General features: G+C 33.7%; 1 protein-coding gene across 6 annotated transcripts in view; it reads right to left on the bottom strand.

The window, feature by feature from the left end:
- The window catches only part of LOC106750880 (ribosomal protein S6 kinase beta-2-like), a 26,905-nt gene that overhangs the window by 2,571 nt on the left and 1,834 nt on the right, over positions 1 to 22,500 (bottom strand). For 2 of the 6 annotated variants that reach the window (XM_014631496.1, XM_014631495.1), the window contains exons 4-12: positions 20,623 to 20,797; positions 19,602 to 19,685; positions 19,201 to 19,334; positions 19,072 to 19,134; positions 18,800 to 18,928; positions 18,620 to 18,710; positions 18,429 to 18,545; positions 18,045 to 18,284; positions 13,172 to 13,323 (exon numbers count right to left, since the gene is read on the bottom strand). In XM_014631496.1, the coding sequence (XP_014486982.1) occupies positions 13,172 to 13,323; positions 18,045 to 18,284; positions 18,429 to 18,545; positions 18,620 to 18,710; positions 18,800 to 18,928; positions 19,072 to 19,134; positions 19,201 to 19,334; positions 19,602 to 19,685; positions 20,623 to 20,797 (1,185 nt within the window). Of the gene's footprint in view, positions 1 to 7,003; positions 7,130 to 9,305; positions 9,330 to 11,718; positions 11,921 to 12,136; positions 12,448 to 13,171; positions 13,324 to 18,044; positions 18,285 to 18,428; positions 18,546 to 18,619; positions 18,711 to 18,799; positions 18,929 to 19,071; positions 19,135 to 19,200; positions 19,335 to 19,601; positions 19,686 to 20,622; positions 20,798 to 22,500 lie in introns of those variants that run through there. The other 4 variants (XR_001374994.1, XM_014631497.1, XM_014631499.1 and 1 more) reach the window with 4 other exon arrangements.

Below are 22,500 nucleotides of genomic sequence, written 5' to 3'. Positions count from 1 at the left end.
AAATGATCCTTGTGATCGATTCAACACACTCGTAAAATTGTCCGAACACTTCTCTTTTATTTAAACTATCGATAAATAATCGCAAAATTAACTTAATATGAAATTTACCTTTCTAACCTCTTTACTCATAATTTTGTCACTGTTAATTTTACGATTGTTCATTCATTGTTCGAGTAAAAGTATTCGGATAATTTTACAAGTGTACTGAATCGATCACAAATATCACTTTGTGAGTATATCTTTTTAACTGAACGTATAATGTAAGAATTTTCGGGATGCGTTTTCTCGCTTCTGACGTCATCAAACAAGGATAGTTGCAGCGAAGGACTAGGAGCCTTAACCCACATTAATATTCATACTAAATTAACTCTTAAATGCCGGCTGAAAATAACAAGTAGATTATGTCACTCATATATTAGGTTGTTATAAAAGTTCGTTTCAAATCTTCTATGTAAGTCCAGGATACAATATTTTATTCCAAGAGTAACTTTATTGAAGCAAATATGTACCATCTTGTGCAATGACCCCAGTCCAGGTAGCTATATGATGTCTTTGCTCCAAAACGAAGATTTTTTTCTAACGAAGAATTGATCGAGTTGAAGACTTCGAAAAATCCGAATTTTTTGTTCTGAAGAAAACTTTTCAAAGAGAGAAATAGGTAGTAGTCAGATGGAGCAAAGTTGAGAGAATACGGAAGATGAAGAAGAACGTCTCATTCGAAGTCCAGCAGCTTTCTTTGGATAAACATCACGACGTGAGGTCTAGCGTTATCGTGGTGAAAGACAATTTCACATCTGTTGGTCACAGTTCAGGGCGCTTTCGTGTGATGGCAGCTTTCAGCTCGTCCAGTTGGAGGCTGTATTTCGTTGCGTTGATGATCTCGTTCGATTGAAGAAGCTCATAATATGCCACGCTTTTAAAATTCCACCAGATGCTCAGAAGAATCTTTTTTGTGTGAAAGCCTTGGCTTAGGCACTGTTTGCGCAGACACGCTACTGGTTCTTCATGATTTCTTGCTAATATTGTTGTATAGGATCTAGCTTTTATTGTCTGTATAATCCTCTTCAAAAAAGGTTCTTTTTGGTGCCGTTGAAGCAACATATCGCAAGTGTTCACACGTTCCACTAGCTACCTTTCACTTATTTCATGTGGCACCCAAACATCAGGTCAAATTGAGAATCAATTTCTTCAGATTGTAACCGGTCGTCGGTCGTCGGTACGGTTGACCGTTCTGCGTTACAGTGTTCGGGGTTCCTCTTGCTCCGATGAGGTCAAGATAAAACTCGGCCGCAAACTCTCTGATTTGCTACGTCGCCGGTGGGCCCGGGATTGCTCGCCGGATTGCCAGGCATTCTTTTAGGAGTAAGTGAGTGAGTAAGTGAGTAAGTGAGTGAAACAGTTTTTATTCGGTGGGCTCTGTGGTCCAAATGTCGGCGTACAGTTGGTCGAGCGTCGTGTAAGGTCGGTGGCCCGGTGTTTTAATTTTACCACGAATCTCGGAGTGACAAGAGGTAAATACTGAAGCGGTACGGTATGTATATATGGGCCGTCTCGTGTTCGCGGTAATGTTTTGGTCTGGAAGAAACCCGGTGCGTTAGTTACGCGGAATAACAACAGGTGCCGTACGCGGTGATGTATACATGGCATTCGGTATACGAGACAGCGTCTAAGAAATCAGCGTGGCTGCGGGGAGCGGTATTTAGCCGCGAGCTCACGCGCTGATCGAGTTGGTAAACACGTCTATGCAACAGGAAGATCACGTTGTTGATCGCGTTTCAGGATGCGGCGGAGAACAGGTCGCGGGCAGAGTGCATGCGACGGTGTGCACTCACTGGTCGCTATGCCTCGGTGACGGATGATCCTTAGATCTCGGCGATATTACATGACGCGGCCCGGGCGGTATTGCATGCCTTGGCGTTTAGTGCAGTCAGCGGTTGGGCGAAACGCTTATCCCGGTGTTTGAGTCGCCCTAGTCCGGGGGTCGAGGCGGCGAGGCCAAGAGTACTCGACAGAGACGGCGAATACTACCTCGACTCGCTGTAATCTCCGATCCACCCGATCGGCGGGCGAGAGGGCCGGGAACTCTCGGTGGAGATGGCGAACACACTGTCCCGGATAGATGTTGGATCCGGCGCCCGCGATTTTCACGGGAGAGATTGCACAACCTCGTTCTTGTCGACAAGTGGGATGGTCGTATCTGAAGGCGGCGAACGCACTCGTCTCCATGACCTGGGGATCGGGATCCGGAGCAGCCTGTGATTGGAACGATCTGGCCGACTCCGGTGGAATCGCTCTCTTTTCCATGATGGAACGGACTTAAATACCGCTTCCGCCGTATTTTCGTTGCTCAGCAACAGCACATTGTTTATTGTTCGTCAAACACGGGTGACGGTGTATCGTTACACACGCGCGTCACGTGTGCGCCGCGCGTGATAAATTAATGTAACACAAAGCGCCGGTAGCGACCCGATGGTTGGTCGGTTATGCCGCGGAGGGTTTCCGATGTGTACCGCATCGTCACAAAATGATCATACACGGTGGAGACGGACTTGTACAGAATGTCGGTGTGTTCTCTAACGGTTATTCGCGGATTATCGCGCACGAGATCCTTAAGAAGCGTCATTTCATCAATCTCTTGAAGCCCTGCTAGAGCAAACTTGGTCTTCTACATTGAAATCGCCAGTTTCAAACTTTAGATACCACTTCCGAACTGTTTAGTGACACGAACATCTCCATATATAGAAAACATCTCATTCAGAGTTTGCAAAACCGTGAAGCCACGCAATACAATATCACGTAACGAAGGTGGACCTTCTGGTTCTCACTTTCCACCTCTGCTGAAATAGTTGCACTTAGAAAGGTCTGCAAGGTTCCTTTGGCGGATTCACAGATCCGGGAAGGTGTGTTGACAAACACAAAGTCGTTTGAAACTCCCTCGCTCTCATTAATCACCATAGCGACGTAGAACGCGCGAAATTTGAAACGAATTTTTCAAACAACCTAATATAATAATGTTGCGTTGCCTCGGTAGCCCAATTGGTACAGTGCCTGACAAATAGGCAAGTAGGGAAGTCCAACGCCCTTATTCTGTAACTTTTAACGTATGCGTTATAAGCATAATACATGCGTTATAAATCTTTGCGCGGACAAAATGTACCACAAAATAGCTGCGCAACGATAAGTTAACGATAACGAAATTTGTGTTATAAATTAGAAGAATAAGGGAGCAAGTTCGATTCATGGTTGAGACAATATTTTTCACAACACTTATAACATAAAATTTTTATAAGGTCCGGGGAAATATCTAAAAGACTACGTCTACAGTAAAAGTACTGTCGAAGTAAGGAATAAATGGCCGTCGACAATGGAAGCAATAAGTAATAATAATAAATAAGGAACAGAATATTAACCGACAATAATGGCAATAAAAAATAAGAAATAGGAATGGTCCATTTCGCTTACTTTCACTGTTACGCTTTTTTCACAGAAAAACTCTTTTAAGCCCTGGTCACATGATGCTTGTTTTCGTGTTAACTCGCATGCGAACCACCTCATGCTAGCATGTGGAGGGAATGGCTCCTGTGCCGCACACAACACATATGTATATGTATATATTCGTCTCGAGCGTACACGGCACGCACTTGTGTGTGACATGAGAACTACTCCCTCCACTTGCTACATAGTTGCTCGCATGTAAGTTAACATGAAAATAAGCATCGTGTGGCAAGGGTTTTACTCTCTATTTCAACAGTCTTACTACCTTAATATAGACGGTCCTTAAGGGGTATTAATTCAGTAAGAATATTAGTTGCGGGTTAAGAGGATTAATATAACACGGAAATGATAGTTACTATACAGTAACACTCAAAAGTCTAGAAAAATAGTCCGGTACGTACGTTACAATATTAGACAATTTTATATTCCCGTAAAGATTTAATATTTTGCAACATCCAGCGATGGCTCTTATTTGTATATTGTTTTTACTACTGTAAAGGGTATATCGAAATATTTTGAAAACGGTTATCCTCGACTATTTCAGCCAAGAGTATCGTTTATCTAAAAAATCTAGAAATTATATAACAATAAGTACAGAGTGATTAAATTTAAAAGGATAAAAAAATTATGAGCTGAATAAAAGTAGTCACCAATTACTATTCAACTTTAGTCTGTCTTACTATTCAACTCCCAACAACTTTTTTAGGACAAAAACTACTCCAGAACATAACCTTCTACTAGTACTAAATATTTTTGAAATTTCAAATTTTAAAGTTCAACAATTATCATTTTATTCATGCGACGCGTACTTAACATTTGATAGCTATTTAAATCGACCACTTTCGCATTTGCCGCAACAATGGAAAAAACGAGTTTGTCGTTATAAATTTTATTTAAAAAGAAGTTGACGGCCGCACAGATGAAAGCTGAGTTCGATAAAGTTCATGGGGACTTCACACCAACGTTGAAGATTGTTTATTTCTGAGTAAATGAGTTTATTTCGTTGTAAATGTAACTGTACATGTATTGAGGTTAAATCGGGTTCTGGACGCACAATTAAGGTCACCACGGAGGAAATCACTGAAAAAACCCATGGTATCATAATGTAAGACCGTTAAATGCATATGCGCTAAATTGCTGAGGTTGTAGGCATTTCAACTGAACTGTGCACAATCCCTACACGAAAAAAATAGGAAAAAGCTGTTTGCGTAATGGATATCGCGATTGTTGACCATCGACCAAAAATGCATTCGAACGGATATTTCAAGGCAGTGTTTGGCGATGTTTAATCGCAATCCGAAAGACTTTTTACGTTGACACATCACTGTGGAAGAAACTTGGATCCACCACTTCACACCAGAGTCCAAACAGAAATCAAAACAATAGAAAACGACTGATGAAAATCTCGACTGCCGAAAAAGGTGAAAACCGTTTTGTCCACTGGGAAGGTGATGGCTGTTTTTGGGGGTTCCCAAGAAATCATCATAATTAACTACTTGGAAAGGGCAAAATAATAACGATTATGCGGCATTATTGGACCATTTGAAAGACAAATTGAAGAAAAAGGCCACGATTGGCGCGCAAAAATGTGATGTTCTATAAAAACAACGCCTTTCCACACGTCGCAATAGCAAAATTGTATGAATTGAGTTTCGAATCGGTTCCTCATCTATTATATTCTCCGGACTTGGTTTCGTCTGACTTCTTGTTCCCAAAATTAAAAATTTGGCTCGGTGGGAAAAAATTTTCGTCGAATCAGGATATTATCGTCGTCGTCAATGACTATTCTGTAAAGCTTGACAAAACCTATTTTTCAAACGGGATGAAAAAATTGGAAAATCGCTGGATCAAATGTGTAGCCTTCAGAGGAGGTTATATTGATGAACAAATTGATTTTTTTCTAAAAACTGTGTTTTATCTGCTTTTTTAGCAAACTCTTTTCAAACTATTCTCGTATATTCTTTTAAATCTATCAAGAATCTGAAAGAACACTTTTAGTCACAGACAAACTAAACGCTTACTAACAAGCGCAAGGTTTAATGTTTTCATCACAGATTTCGCTCCAATTGGAATATATTATAGTACCAAGCCTCCACAAATTGATAGGCAAATGAGACGCACTTCCTAAATTTATATGCAAAGTTTCTCGCGTGCTTTAAACACCGCTCACAAAACATGCTTGTTAGATTACGAGCGTAGCAAATCAGCGACAGGATAATATGCTGCACATTGTGCGTTCGAACCTGATTCTATCAAACTTTTTTTAGCATTAAATTTAATGAATGTCAATTTCAATTAAAGACAATGCATAAATAATCTAAATGTGCCAAGAAATTATGTTTTAATGATTAATATATGTAATATTTCTTACTCACATATTTCAACGTTTACGATCATATCAACAATATCGATTAACAATTACAATATAAAGTTCAAATGTATTTTTTAAGTGTGCTTTACTTTAATTGCTAATCGGAGTCTTTCTCGAATTGATTTTCAGGAAATGTATATACTTTAGAATGATAATCACAGTAGAAATATTTAAAACGCAAATTATATTTATATCGAACACATGTAATAAAACTATCTTTACAAATGTAAAATGTTTTCAAAAGAGTTTATGTGGAAAAGTAGATATCATTTATATTAAGAAAATACAGAACAGAAAACCAGAAAAATAGATAGCAACAAAAACTTGAACAAAAGTGTACAAGCGCTGACTGTTCGTAAAATATTATGTCGAAATAAAACTCGTTCTTCATGTAAAAATGAATTTGAATATTTTATTATAATTCATCTGTTCGGACAGCAGAGCGGTCGTGTCAGCTCTGGTCAGAGCGACCACAGAGTCGTCACTGGTGTGCATGAATACGTTTGAGAGTTTGAGCAAATAAAATAAAATCACCCGGTGTGGGTACCTGGACACTAGGGAATATGGAAATAAAATAGCGGACAATCTGACCAAAAGGGGATTTATAGAGGACCCTAGTGACCAGATTATTGGAATTCCTTTCTCGGTAGGCAAGAAAACCATTTCAGATAGCATGAGAAAAGAACATCTTACCATATGGAAGTCTGGCGAAGGATATCGATAAGCCAGGCTCATGATGGTAGAGCCAGGCTCGAACGCACAATGTACAGCGTACTATTTCACCGCTTTACCTGCTACACTACGCTCGCAATCTGACAAGCTTTCACAAATAGTGTTTAAGGCGTGCGAGAAACTTTGTACGCACATTTCTTGTAAATGCTTGAGAGGTGTGCCATCTCATTTGCCTATCAAATAGTGGGGACTTAGTACCACAACATATTCGAACTTGAGCAAAATCTGTGATAACAACATCAGACCCTCTCCTTGTGAATTGTTTTCTCTGTTAACGTAGCCATTCTTTTAGTGCCACTAATGATAAGAAAATAAATCTCGTTTATAGATTTCTTATATATGAAGATTTATTTTTCAATTTTCAAACTTTGACAAAACCGGAAAACCGGACAAACACCGGATAGGTAGCAACACTGGACGTCATTAACCCTTCGACCATTTCATGAATCAACAGACCCAGTGAGTAATGGTTAGAATATCGCTCTTACCCATTAGACATGATGCAGATCTGATAAGCCGATTAATACGGGTCTGGAAATTATTCGAATTTGACGCAGGGTGAGTTAGAACTAGTGTGCGGTCACTATATAATTTCGTACAAATGATTTTCTTAGTGAAAATTTGTTTATGAATGTAAATAAGCATTGTGATTGTATTTTTTTTTTAATAGTAATACTAGAGTTACATTAAAGTGAAATGGCATGTAACCTACAAAGCGTATCCTACAAAGCATGATCCTAAATAATTTACTATTTTTTAAATAATTCATGTTACCATTTTACAAATAAAAAATAAACTATTTTTGATACTTTCACAACAAAAATATTTTTATTCTCATAAAAAAAATATTTTTTCGACATTTAAAAATATTCTCTTTTCAATTTCCAAAAAAAATATGTTTTTTGAAGGCGCACTAAAATCATTTTTTTCTATTAGAACTATCTTTCAACTCCATCATCCTATTATTGCAGGTCAAAATAATAAAAAGTATAGAAATTACGATTTTTAAAATAAAATACTGCTATTCGTGAGACCATTATCTAAATTCAAATTTTCTCAACACACACACACACACACACACACACACACACACACACACACACACACACACACACACACACACACACACACACACACACACACACACACACACACACACACACACACACACACACACACACACACACACACACACACACACACACACACACACACACACACACACACACACACACACACACACACACACACACACACACACACACACACACACACACACACACACACACACACACACACACACACACACACACACACACACACACACACACACACACACACACACACACACACACACACACACACACACACACACACACACACACACACACACACACACACACACACACACACACACACACACACACACACACACACACACACACACACACACACACACACACACACACACACACACACACACACACACACACACACACACACACACACACACACACACACACACACACACACACACACACACACACACACACACACACACACACACACACACACACACACACACACACACACACACACACACACACACACACACACACACACACACACACACACACACACACACACACACACACACACACACACACACACACACACACACACACACACATGATTTCATTTTCTATGAAGGCATGATCAAACATTAACACGTTAGGTGCGGTTATATATAAAAATTCGACCCCTGTGGCGGCATATTTTTTTTTAATTAAATACTTAAAAATAATTTTTACATCAAATACTTTAAAAACAACATGCCATAAAGAGAGAACGCCCAGCTCAATCTAAAGGTTGAGCCCGCACCCAACGTATTAAAGTAGAAGAGTTACATTTCATTCTAGATTGTTGTCAACCTCTTTCCTTTCACAGATTTTCAGAGATGGAATTTAGAAAATCACATAAGATTAATATGATTCTGTTTGCGATGCGAGCAATTTTTCATAAGTGTATGATCGAAGAATTAAACAAGGAGAATCGCAGTAACTACCCAGAAGCATTAAATACTGCCTAACATTTTAGAAATTAAATTTTTATTATTATTTTATGAAAAAAAGTTCATGTGAACATATGGTCTTAACACTAAAACTACCGACGATTAACATGTATCTTTCTATTGGAGCAGTTTAAATAAGATTTATGAAAAAATACGTAATGCAAAGGAAAAAATATTTATTCGTTTACACATTGCGACAAAAATTACGGTTAACACGTTTACTGCGGCTGTCGACACATTGTCAATACAAGAAAGTCGTTTGGCCGCAGTCATCATTAACCCGTAGTGAATGTGTTAATCTCAGAGAATGCACCATTAGAAATTGGAGTAATTTTTATAAGAAAAAATTACAAATCGGTCATTTGACTGCTTTTGATAGTTTTAGTATTAAATATTAATATAATATCTGGTTTCAGAAATAAAGGGTGGTAGTCGTTCTATCTCGTATACAAAAATTCCTATACAAAAAGTTTTTTTTTTTTTTAAATTTGGACCAGATTATAATAGGCAGGGTGTTATATTCATTTTTTAACTTATAGTCACCCTTTCATAAGTTAATGTCGTAGGAATGGAGTTTAGATAGTACGTTAATGCCACAAATTTGTATCTCAATGGACAGGACCAAATTTTGTTACCGACTTTTATTATCTCATTAATTACCTACAAAAAAAAAGATACGTTTCAATAATTAGAAGATATTTGCGAAATATTAAGAAAAAAATAATTTCATAAAATGTTTAACAACCTATATTTCTGAAACGATCTCTTAAGACCTTATATTCATATAAACTATTTCATGTCAACTATTTCATAAAATGATCTCAAAAATTTACTCTGAGAATGGACAGAACTTAAAAAGAAACATCCTATGTACAGAATGTCCGAAAAGTTTTGATCAAGCAGCCGTGTGCAAGTAGAACGGGTTAAATTGAGCAGAAAAATTTCTTTACCAATTTGTAAATAATCACGCAATATTTTGAGTTATTAATTATTGAAAATAGTCATATAGATTTTTCTTTAACACATTCGCTTCGAGAAGTTTGGAACCGCACTTGACCCGGGTACAGAAGAATTTCGCGTGATTTCTCTCAATACGTTACGTTAAAGTTTCAGTGTTGAACATCACTAAATAAACCAAAAAGTTGCAAACGTATTTAATTATTCTAATTCATAAAACTTCTGTTATGATATTTCTGAAGAGAAATTGAGCCATTTAAACGTTTTATACATTTATTTTAAGACAGGAGTATGAAACTCTCAAAGACACATATATGCGTCATCCGAACCCAAATTAAAAACCCGAATGACATATATGTCATCCAAAGCAAATGTGTTAATTAATAACTGAATTATTTTCAAAATGGTAAAAGATTTTTTTATTCAGAATAGCCTAATTTACAAGTATATAATAGCTATTATATCTAGCGACAGGTTCAAAGTTTGAGATTCAATGTTCAATATACTAATGTCTGTCGCTAGATACAGCAATCATATACTTGTAGATTAGGCCATTTTAAAGAAAAGTCTTTTACCATTTTATAAATAACACACAATTTTTGAGTTATTAATCCTTACAAACTAGGCGGCATTTTGAGTGACTTTGCAGTTTTTAAACAAAAACTTTTTTATCTAAATCAAATAATAAATTAGTGAAAAACTTCCGCCACGTTATTATAGTGCTTCCCAGTCTATAAGAATAATTAAAGAAACCTCTATTGATGACCATTTTAAGTCATTAATAACTTGAAGTTTTGCATGGTTGTTTGCAAAATGATAAGACTTTTCTGCTTACAAGGAAGAGGTCACGACATGATAACCACTGATTTCAATAATTGTTTATGGTGAAGCCTTGATGTGAGCTTTTATTGAGTAAAAGGAAAAAGTACATTTCTCAAGCATTTTCCAAAAAATCGAAGTTAAAAAATCCCGAGCGAATACGTAACATGCGAATAAATTTAGCGAAGCGCTAAATGAAACATCATATGGCTCGGCGACACCTTGCTTTACTCGTAAATGTGAGATCGCTAATTCGAGTCTTGATAAATTTTTTCAAATCAGAATGCAATTTTTACATAAAATAATTGTAAGTGTGTCACGTCGGTTTATATATTTTGTCTATTTATATTCTATTAAAATATATTTATGTACATTTTTTATACTTTGCAAATAAATATATAAAATATATATGTATATTTTTCTTTTTTATATTCTGCAAATTTATTTTCGGAATTACTGTCTATTAACACTATGCCATCCGTGGACACCACGTTGGTATCCCGCGAAAACTATCGCGCAAAAGCTGGCGACACCACGTTGGTGTCGTGCGCAAAATTATCACGCAAAGGCCGGTGACAGCACTGTGGTGCTGTTTGTGTTCTGATTGTGTACTGTTGGTGTTCTGTTTGTGTTCTGTTTAAGTAACAATAAGTTACAGACATCGACAAATGCTTCGATCGACAGACTTTCCGGTCAGCTAAAGCAACACCAGCTAATACAAATTTCCGATACCGACGAAAATGAAGAAAGTGCCATGTATGTTCCAAAAACAAAAAAAGAAGGACAACAAATTTAATGTGTAAGTCTTGTGGAGTCGCGTTACACCTCGGAGATTGTTTTGCTTCATATCATCTAAAAGAGAAATACTAAGTACCCAATAAAATATTAATAAATAAATAAATATATAATACAAAAAAAATGTTATATTTATTTACATATATCCTCGAAATTTCATGAAAATAGCAGGACAGGATTGAAAACTAATGAGAACTGACGATATATGATCTCCCGAAAACCTCGAAAAACCGCAGGCGCCAAACAAAAAAATCCTGATGAAACGTGCGAACGTCAAAGTATTAAAGCGTAGATTACGTAAGAATATTGTGAGCAATTTGAATTAATTTAACTTTTTAATTAATTTAAATTTATTTAAATTAATATAAATTTATAAAACGATGAAAAGTAAATTGTAAAAAATATAAATTTCTGTCATTTTTTAAAATAGAAAATTTGTACAATATTGTATTATTTAAAAATTTCCTAAAATTAGTTTTTTTTTAATGATTTGGAGCAGTTTAAATAACATACCACATGTTCCTTTCTAACATTCTTATAACGTTATAAAGTAGACTACTTCATAAAGTAGATTATTATAAAATAACAGTTTTTGTACGACGCGCAAAATATCGTGTACTTATTGTTTCCTTTCTTCTAAGACGAATATCATCCTGCCTGAGGTGTGTGTACTGATCCATCTGCTTCGAACAATTGATAAAACATTTTTCATTTATTTGTGTTTCTTATGTCAGTCTTCTATCTGAATTTGTTAATTTTCAGGGAAAAAATCTTTAAATAATTTCATTTTTAATAAATAGTAATTTCGAAAACAAATTTTCAAAACAGATCATAAAAAAGGAAAAATGCACATTTTTAATAAGAAATAGATAAAAAATGTATCAATCCACGTGATTTATAGTTATTTTATATAAAATTGCATCCTGACAAAAAAAAAATAACTCATCGAGACTCGAACCAGTCAATCTCGCATTCACGAGTCAGGCGCGCTATTGCCGAGCTACGTTATTACTACGTTATAGCACTTTGCTAAATTTACTTACATGATACTTGGGATTTTTAACTTCGATTTTCCATAAAATGCTTGAGAAATATGTTTTCTCCTTTTGCTCGATAAAGCTTCATACCAATTCATATTTATACAATCAATATCACTAAAATCGGATACCATCTTGTGACTTCCCTTTATCAGTTTAACTTGTTCTACCTACGAATTGCTATTTGGTAAAAACTTTCTGGACATCCTGTATATTTGATATAATTGAGAAACAGTGCAATTGAAATTTTCCAATATATTTGCGGAAAAAGTGATTCGGTAGAAAAATAGACCTTGTTACATCATTCAATTTTAGACTGTACTATTTTTTTTATCTTCAATGAAGGGTGCTAAAACTCATCCTAGTGATACAACTTGTATTATATATGCTATGAGATAAACGTCTTGATATATATGGTGTAGATTTCAATGTATAAATATTTTACAATCAAACACAAGAAACAGATAGGCGCTTTAATGTAAATGTTGACACTTAGAATAAGTAGAATTTCAAAGAATTTTGAAACATTTTTCTAACGGTACTACAGCTTTTCTAAGTAACAAAAAAGATGTTTATATTTCTATTAGTCTTACATATGCCGCTATTTACCTTGCTTTGTAGTGTATGGTTTATTACGTTAGTACATTGTTTATTTATTATTATTATTCAAAACGATTATTTATTTCTTTTTTAGACTGTAAGATATTGGCACATTGAAAATCCGAACCAAGAATCAAAATGCTTTTCTTACATATATACATAATATTCATTAAACACTCTATACTTTGATTATTATGGGTATCAGTTTATTTATATTGTCAGTTGAAGATCAAAGTATATTATGTGAATAATTTTGGATAATTTAAAAATAATTATAACTTTTACAATTCTAACCTGTGACTTTGTAAATGTGTATTGTGAAAGGGAAAATGCGTGGTTCGAGGTGAGAAACCTCGCATAGTCGCTTTACGAGGACTTCTAGCTTTTATAACTCGTGGTTGCGAATTAACATCTTCTAACACACTTGGAGCGACATATGTAAATCCCTAAAAAAAAAATTTACATTATTAAACACAATCTCATATATTTATATACGTGGAATAAATATACATAGCAATTGTAAAATAATACCATAAAATCTACATCAAATCTAATTGTAAAATAATACCATAAAATCTACATCAAATCTAATGTATATTTTCTATAAAATCTATGAGAAAATCCATATTTATTAGAACATATTATAAATACAATGTATAGAATATGCATGTAAATTTTTTATTAAAAATTAAAAATTACTGTGTATGTATGTCTGTATGGTTGGAAAAGTTTCTGCGAGTACACCTGCATGTAAGCCACTTTTCGATTTTTTAAACAGGATAATCTTTCTTAATATAAATCGATCCTATAGGTTATTTTGTAACTGTACTTAACTGCAAAACGGTTTAGATACAATGAAATTAAAAACACAATAAACTGTCATGATTCAAAATCATTATCAATGAAAGAGTTGAAGTAACAATACAATAGGCCTATTCTGCAGCTTTTAATGACAGTTTCGTTATCGTTACATCGCCGTTGTGCAGATATAATATATGGCAGAAAATGTTACGCAACGACAACCTAGGCTAGTGATATTAAGAAGTTACAGAATAGGGTTATAGGGGTGCTATTCCGTTTATCGACAACTATCGGATTGGTACATGTCGTTGCGCAGCTTTTTTGCTGTGTATCTGAGCAATAGCACATTCTCTAGCTGACAGTTGTTTGTAGATGGTTATAGAATAATACCACAGGTTGTAAAAATAAATATGTTGAAGATAACGTGTTAATACACTAGAGAATATTAAAAAAAAAAAAATATTAAACTTAGTTGCAATATTGGTGCTCGAAAAATGAGAACAACTTGTAATTCAGTTACATATATGCTTAGCCATTCCTTAAATCGAGAGTTACTAAATATTTTCTTCCGAGATAGTCATGCATTGTAACTGTTGATTAATTCCAGTATTCATAGTCAGATCTTATACAATATATTCCTTAAGTACCCAGCTATACTCAACGGGGCGATTTTGGATTTATTTCAAATAAAAAAATTCATATAAACATGTGACCTAAATGGCTTAGTTTCTAAAATATAGTGTTTTCAAGAAAATTAAAACGTGTAGTAATAATCTATTTGAAGTGCCAGTCGCAAAAACAGCAATAAAGAAAAATACAGAACAGGCTTCAGTTCTTCAATACACCTGGTATTTTTGAACGTGTACGTCAATCTTTAAGAAGGAGGACCAAAGTATGTATCATAAAGGAAGTTGGTCATTTTCAACAATTTATTTAATTGTTTTACTTCAAATTTTTTATTTTTTAACTATTGTATTTTTTAAATATTACCCCTGATATGTTATAAGCTCACACCAAATTTCAATAAAATATCCTAAAGCCTGTGTAACATTTACATTTTCCTGAAAATTTCAACATCTTATATTTCGAAAACTAAGCTATTTAGGACATGTTTATATGAACATTTTTACTTGAAATAAACCAAAAAATCGCGCCCCCTTGAATGTGGCTGGGTACTTAAGGAACATCCTGTATTTAACACCATCTCATATTTATCTTTAAATGCTTCGTAATCAATGAAATCAGCTATGCAGCATCTGAAGATAAATTGTGGGCTAAACTCCTGGGTAGTCACAAATGTCATTTTATGAGTATATTTTTTATTTGAACGTAAAACGAAAGAAATCTTGACATGCGTTTTCTCGCTTCTGATGTCATCAAACAAGGACAGTTGTAACAGTTGACTATCCAGGAGCCTTAAGATGGTCTTATATATAAGATCAGACTATGTATACCATATATATAATATTACTATATAGCCAGTCGTCCTATGTTGCCTATAAGAGAGAGCTGTCTCAGAAGGGAAGGACAGACGATGTCCGATATACAGGGTCTGCCAACAGTTTTGGAACGGCTAATTATTTAAAAAAATAATGATTAAAAAAAAATGTTTGCAACAAAAGTTGTAGGGTGCAATTGCAATACCGCCGACATTAACGTTACTCAAGGTGTACCGCATGGAGATTGCATAGTCAGATGTGTGTATGTGTTACACACATAGCAAAAAGGGTTTGGAGTCATTAAATATTATGGAAGTGACACACCATGGGATCCTAATCTCTGCTGACACACACACACACACACACACACACACACACACACACAGACAGAGAGAGAGAGAGAGAGATGTAAATCTGACCGTGTAACCTCCACACGGTACACCTTGGGTAATGTTAATGTCGGTGGTATTGCAACTCTCAAGCCTCATAACTTGGAAAATTCTTATGGAAAAAGATATGTGACCAGTGTTTCGGAAACGCCTCAACGTCAGCTATAAGAATATGTAACAAAAAATTGAGAGTTTCATTAAAAATTTTTATTAACGTTAATAGCGCTTTTCAAAGTCATTTTAAGGCCAAACAATTATCATTGTTTGATAGCTTTTTTTAAACCCTACAACTTTTGTTCCAAACATTTTTTTTTAATAATTTTTTGAAATAATTAGCTGTTCCGGAACTTTTGGCAGATCCTGTATGTATTTTGACCGTAGTACGCAGACGTGGCGATCAGATGGTCACACACACACGCACGCACGTGCTAAAATATATTTTATTTTTCTATTGGCAGAGACGTCAATCCGACGCATGCGCATTACGTTCAGAATACATACCTCTGTAGAGATAGAGGAAAAATACAAATTCCTGCACCATAGTTGCGAGACAGGACTTCTCTCTCACCCTGGTTATATAGTAGTATTATATATACGATAAATGCCGGCCGAAAAGATGGCAACAATGTATCCGAGTAGCTGTGACATCTTGACGTTTCGTTTGCATTCGTAAGGAGGGTTATAGTCTCATGTGTTATATATAATCAACAAGACAATAACTCCAGCAAACACTAACAGTAATATAACATCAATATTATAATTTCTCACTCAATAATGTAACTGTTACATAACACGCGCATTATATTGCATTATTGAGTGGAAAATTATAACATTATATTACTTTTATTTGCTGGGGTACGATTAAATCTAATACATATGTATAAGTAATTGAAGAAGATAAAGTTTCCCTAAAAACTATGTATGATTTCATTATTATTAGATAATTTAACTTTCCAATAAACACTAACAATGACATTTTGTCAATGTTATAATTTATCACTCAACAATGTAAATGCAATATAACACATGCATTATATTGCATTTAAATTGTTGAGTGGTAAATAATAACACAATAATAACATAATGACTTGATGTAATGCTACTATTGATTACCTAGATTGATTTACTGGGTTAAGAATCATATTTTCATTGTATTAGGTCGCATGTTTTATTCTTTCTCAGTCGCCGCACTCTCTCTCTCTCTCTAGTGTCTTAATATTAAGAATATTAATAATATTAAGACTTAATATTAAGTATGATATAATATAGATGCAATGTTATTGTAGTTGTATACTGGGAAGTTAAGTCATTTGATAGTAACGAAATCGAGCAAAATTTTTAAAGTACTGTTATCCTCTCTAGTCATTTCTGAACGCACATTAATCATATCACATTCCTGTTGATTACATGTAACACATGAGAGTAATCATTCTTATAAATGCAAATGAAACGACAAGCTGTCAAGATGTCATCATAGCTACTCGGGTACATCATTGCTATATCTCCGACTAATCAACAGTCACGATGCGTGACTATCTAGGAACGGATGCGTCCGGAAAAAAATTTAAGTAATTCTCTTTATCGATAGTGACTTTCAATCGTAACAGTTTGCTATCTCTCAACTTCGTTGCATTTAAATCATTTTGCAACCAGTGTATCCGTCGCTCAATTCTATAGATACTTTACCATTCGATAGATCGATAGTTGATAAAAATTGTATAAAAAATTTCTAACCAGTCACATCCGTTTATAACTACGTATTTCTCACAACTGTTAATTAATCAAGAAAGTGAGCACGTATTCAAAATAGAGTTCTAATATTTATTCGAATCAGACATATTTACATTTTATATATATTAGTAAAGAAAATTATTCGCTTGCATGTAACACGTAATTAGCATTGTTAATTATAATAATTTCATATATTAATTTCTTATCTTCTTAATATTCTTATTTTTCTTATGCTGATTGCGCGTTATACATAAGTGAATAATGTTCTTTACAGATTCATACGAAACATTAGCTGTCAAAATGTCACTTTATCTTTGATTACATTACTGTTTTCCGAATTAATCAACAGTTATAAGAAATGTGTAGCTTTAAACGAATACAGTTAGTCGGAAATTTGTAGTAATTATCGATGTAATGAATAGTAAAGCATTTGCAGAATAGAGTGTGCATAAAAGGAATGAAGTAAGATCACTAGAAGGAATATTTTCCGAAATAATTTACATTTTATCCTAATATTTTCCAGAATATTTCATGTTGTATTTTTATACGTAGAATGACTTGAGAAATCGATTTATATTAAAAAACCATATGATTTCACTTAAAAAATTTAAGGATAGCTTACTCGCAAGACACATTTATGGAATCTTTTCCATAACATGGAAAGGAAACGTTTTCTAGCTTAAATATATTAACAGAAAATGATTAGTTTTGACCCCCCTCTCCTCTTCCCTGCTATTGAGCACTGTATAACATCAATCATCTTGTATTATATATCAAAATCATAAATCAAAAAAAGAAAAAAATTACCTGAAATACCCTATTAGCTGATTCACTTAACGTGCATTCTGCTGGAGAATCTATTGGTGCAGAAGTGGTAAATGTCTTATCAAACTGTGATACGTCGTCTTCACTGGCTAACGTTGGTCTAAACGGTGGTTCTAATTTTCGAGATATTACATCATCCCAATTGATATGTCTAAAAAAACGGTGAGCTTTTACTTGCTCACCATCTGATGGACCAGAACCTAGCCTTTGTGCAACTTGTCTCTGTATAGAAAATAATTATATATTCTATAAGTGTGAGATATAAACAGAATTATGCATGTTTTTCATAACGAAAATAGCACCGATCATGTAATGGTTACATGAAGGATATAAGAGGTGTTTATAAATTGGTTTTTAAACACTAACCTTTAGTAATTTCCGAACAAGATCTCTAGCATCAGGAGTCAGATATTGTGGAAGAATCAATTTGCCTCGCAAAATCTTATCAATAGTTTTTTTTCTATTTTCTGAAGTAAATGGTGGCTAAAGCAAATAATGTAAAATAAAGGATTTTACTATTAAATTTGAATATCTAATGTATTAACCATAATACATACAGATCCTGTTAGCATATCGTACATTAAACTTCCCAAACTCCACCAGTCTACTGCTTTCCCATGTCCACTTCTTGTTAAAATCTCAGGTGCCCTTGGTTATAATAATATAGATCGACGATTAATACATATTGTTTAACTTACACTCAAAAAATATTATGGTACATATTTTATAGCTCTTACATGTATTCGATAGTACCGCAGAATGTATGTGTAACTGTACCCTCCTGTATATGCTCTTTACATAATCCAAAATCAGTTAACTTAATATGACCCTCTGCATCCAATAGAATATTTTCCGGTTTTAGATCTCTAAAATGATTTATTATTAAATGATATATTATTAATTCAATGCTATTTAGATAAACTGTTCATATGTTATTGATTGAGGAGCTTATATTATAATTTAATGCTTGAAATACGTGAATATAGAAGTTTTCAGAAAAATATAGCACCTGTATATAATTCCTTGCAAGTGAAGATGTTGTAGAGCCAATATAATTTCGCATAAATAAAAACTGCAAAATAAAAAACAATTATACTATAAATATTTATAATTTCAAATATTTTCATGATTCACTTACCATGCAGTGTCTTCTAAGAAAATTCCTTCAGCGATTAAATGTCGAAATAACTCACCACCACACATATATTCCAATATTAAATATAACTTGCCACCAGTTTGAAACGCATACTTGAGATCTACGATAAAAGGATGCTGGCAGATGCAAGCATAAATAAATAAATTGGTATTTTGCATAAAATATAAGTAACAGAGACTAAATTACAAGAGTAACTTGCTTTTAGTACTTGCTTATTTAACAATATTTCATTTCTTAATTCTTTCTTTCTTTGTGTGTACAACACTTTTGAAAAATTATATATCATAGGCACATAATTATATTATATGCCTATGATATAATATATGCCTACAAATTATAAATTTGTGAGATTGAACTTTCCAACGGATGGAAATATAACTAACCTTTACAGCTTCCAAAATGTTTCTTTCGGCTTTAGTATGAGCTGTATCTTTCTGATTTCTTATAATTGAAGCCTTGCGTAAAACCTGTTTTAAATAATAAATATATGTGATAAATATATTTGGTGTCCTATTAAAATCTACTACCACTTTTATTATCTCAGGACAAGGTCGAATCAAAAATATATTTAGGCAAAAATTGTAAAGTTTGGAGGAGGACATAAGTTGATAGTAATTTCGTTATATAATCAACAATTCAAAATTATTTCAGTCAACTTCATTTTTTTAACAATATAGTTTATATAATTTTTTTTTAAACACGATCGATTCTTTTGTTCATTCGACATAAAAATACTAGGATAAGATCATCAAAAAGTGAATACATTTCGACATATTTTTCATTTTAATATTTTATAGTACAAAGTATAAAATATCTCATGAAGAATTCATTTTTTGATAATATCATCTCAATATTTTTCTACATAATAATATGAGAAAATTTAATTAATGATGATAATCATTGTACATTAATACATTGATGCATTTGCAAAATGCAATGTATTTACACCAATAAAAATTAATGTAAAAAAATGTAAGATTTAACAGAAGTCTAAAAATAGAAAGATAAAAGTTAATTAATTCTACTTCTACTTAATAATTATATAAATCTACAAATATTAGATGTAAATAACTTAGTAAAAAGGCTACATATATATATTTCATATATATTCCCTATTTATATATTTCATATATATTCTACACACACACACACACACACACACACACACACACACACACACACACACACACACACACACACCACACACATATGTAAAACATTTACCAGAAGATATATGAAATATAAAATATTATACATGATTTTAACATATGTAAAAATATTGTAAACAGTGAGACTATATTTGTTTTTTAAGCTTTCAGTTTTATTGTAAGTACCTCTACTCGAAATATTTATAAAAAAACATTCTTTCACCATTAGCAATTTAGTAATTAGAGATATTAGTACCTTCATAGCAAAGATTGTGCCACTGTCATTTCCAGTTGTTTTGCGTACTTGAAAAACCTTGCCATAACCGCCTTTTCCAATAACTTTACATAACTCAAAATCCTGTGGTCCAACCCTTTCGCGTCCAAGATTAACATTTTGTTCTGATATTGCGACTGTCTCCACACTATCTGACCTATTGAGAACAAAAATGCAAGATTTTCATCAATTCTTTTTTAAGGCTGCATTTGAAAACACCACATTGAAAGTATAATCCATTTCATAGGTCTGTTTTTTATAGCTGCACTGCTGAACTAATACAATAAGTTAAAGTGAGACAAACATATGTTTTCTTACTTCAGCTTATTACACCAGTTCAACAATGCAACTATAAAGAACAGACCACATGTTGCATATGTTTCGAAACGCCGTATAGACTAATCATATTCTGTTTTTAAACACTTTAAAGTATTTATAACTTCAATTGGATCATACTCTGAAAGTAAAATAGCGTTTAATTGACTACTCAGAATAAAAAGAACCAAGATTTCTTTATCATGATTATCATGATTGGTTAATTAAATGCTACTCCATCCTCAGTGCGGTATTTCCGAACACAGCCTAAGAATGAAGAAAGTGACAATGGTTGCGTTCAGTGGAAAAAGCTATCAGTGAGCAGCAACCATTGATTATTACGCCAGTGCGGCGCACGGTGTTTATTTTCGTGCTGGATCGCTTGCTGGATGGAAATGCTGCGTTTCATTGATATATTGTCATCTATTTTTGAAAATGCACCAATCAGAACGCAGTATTTTTATCCAGCAAGCAATCCAGCACGAAAATAAGCATCGTGTACCGTTGGCTTCAGTTTTTTGATGTTAGATCCTTAAATTTAAACCAATTACGTTGACGAATTACTCCACCGCTGTACAACTGTTATGTTCGCTGAACGCAACTAATGACCGCGTTCAGTAAAACGTTTATTTTGCAACTTGTTGGAAGTTTCCTGTGCTGACATTGGATTATTTCTCTAGATCTAAAAGAATAATCTAATCTCAGCTCAAAAAACTTCCAACAGTTGCAAATTAAACGTTCTGCTGAATATAGCCAATGGCTGCGATCAGTAAGCAGTCATTGATTATTGGTCTTTATTGTTAGATCCCTAAATTTAAACCAATTACGTTGACAAATTATTCAACTGTTGTACAACCGTTGTATTCGCTAAATGCAACTAATAATCACTTTCTGCAGAAAAAAACAGTTCAGTGAACGCTCAGTGATTATTGTCTGTGGCTAGCATTCCTTCAGATTTTTGATAGATCCAAAAATATATACCAATCAAGAACGATAATTAGTAAGTGCTTCTTGAGCTGTTCTTTTTACTAAATCCAGCCAATGACTACGTTTACACGACAACGTTAATCCAATTTAGTAACAATCGTTTTTTTGTAACTACTACTAATATTAGATACCATATAAATGTTATCGAGATTAGTATGATAATATACCATACTCATTTATTAATTTTTTTTTAAACAATGTTTTTAAACAAAACGCCGATATTATTACACCAGTTGTAATACTCCTACTAAGGAAAAGGAACATGTAAATCTGGTTTTAAAGACACATAAACACTGAGTGTTGTAATAATCGTATTGTCAATCTAAAATGTGATCAAGTGTCAATAATCGATGAGTACTAGTGCACAAAAACTGAACGTGAACTAAATTGAACGCCAAAAAGTGAACGTGATTATCATTATTTATATGATTAATTATTATGTTTAGCAATATAACCTCTACTAAATGTCTTCACCGCTTTTCGAAAATATGTAAAATTTATGTTATTGATTGCACCAACATATGTTTTATGTTTATAAAATATATTGTTTATTATATA

This window comes from Dinoponera quadriceps, unplaced genomic scaffold (genome assembly GCF_001313825.1).
Source record: "Dinoponera quadriceps isolate SergipeBrazil2010 unplaced genomic scaffold, ASM131382v1 scaffold5234, whole genome shotgun sequence".
In the NCBI taxonomy this organism is placed as follows: domain Eukaryota; kingdom Metazoa; phylum Arthropoda; class Insecta; order Hymenoptera; family Formicidae; genus Dinoponera; species Dinoponera quadriceps.
Note: the sequence above shows the minus strand (reverse complement) of the source record. Positions and strands in the feature narration are given on the sequence as shown.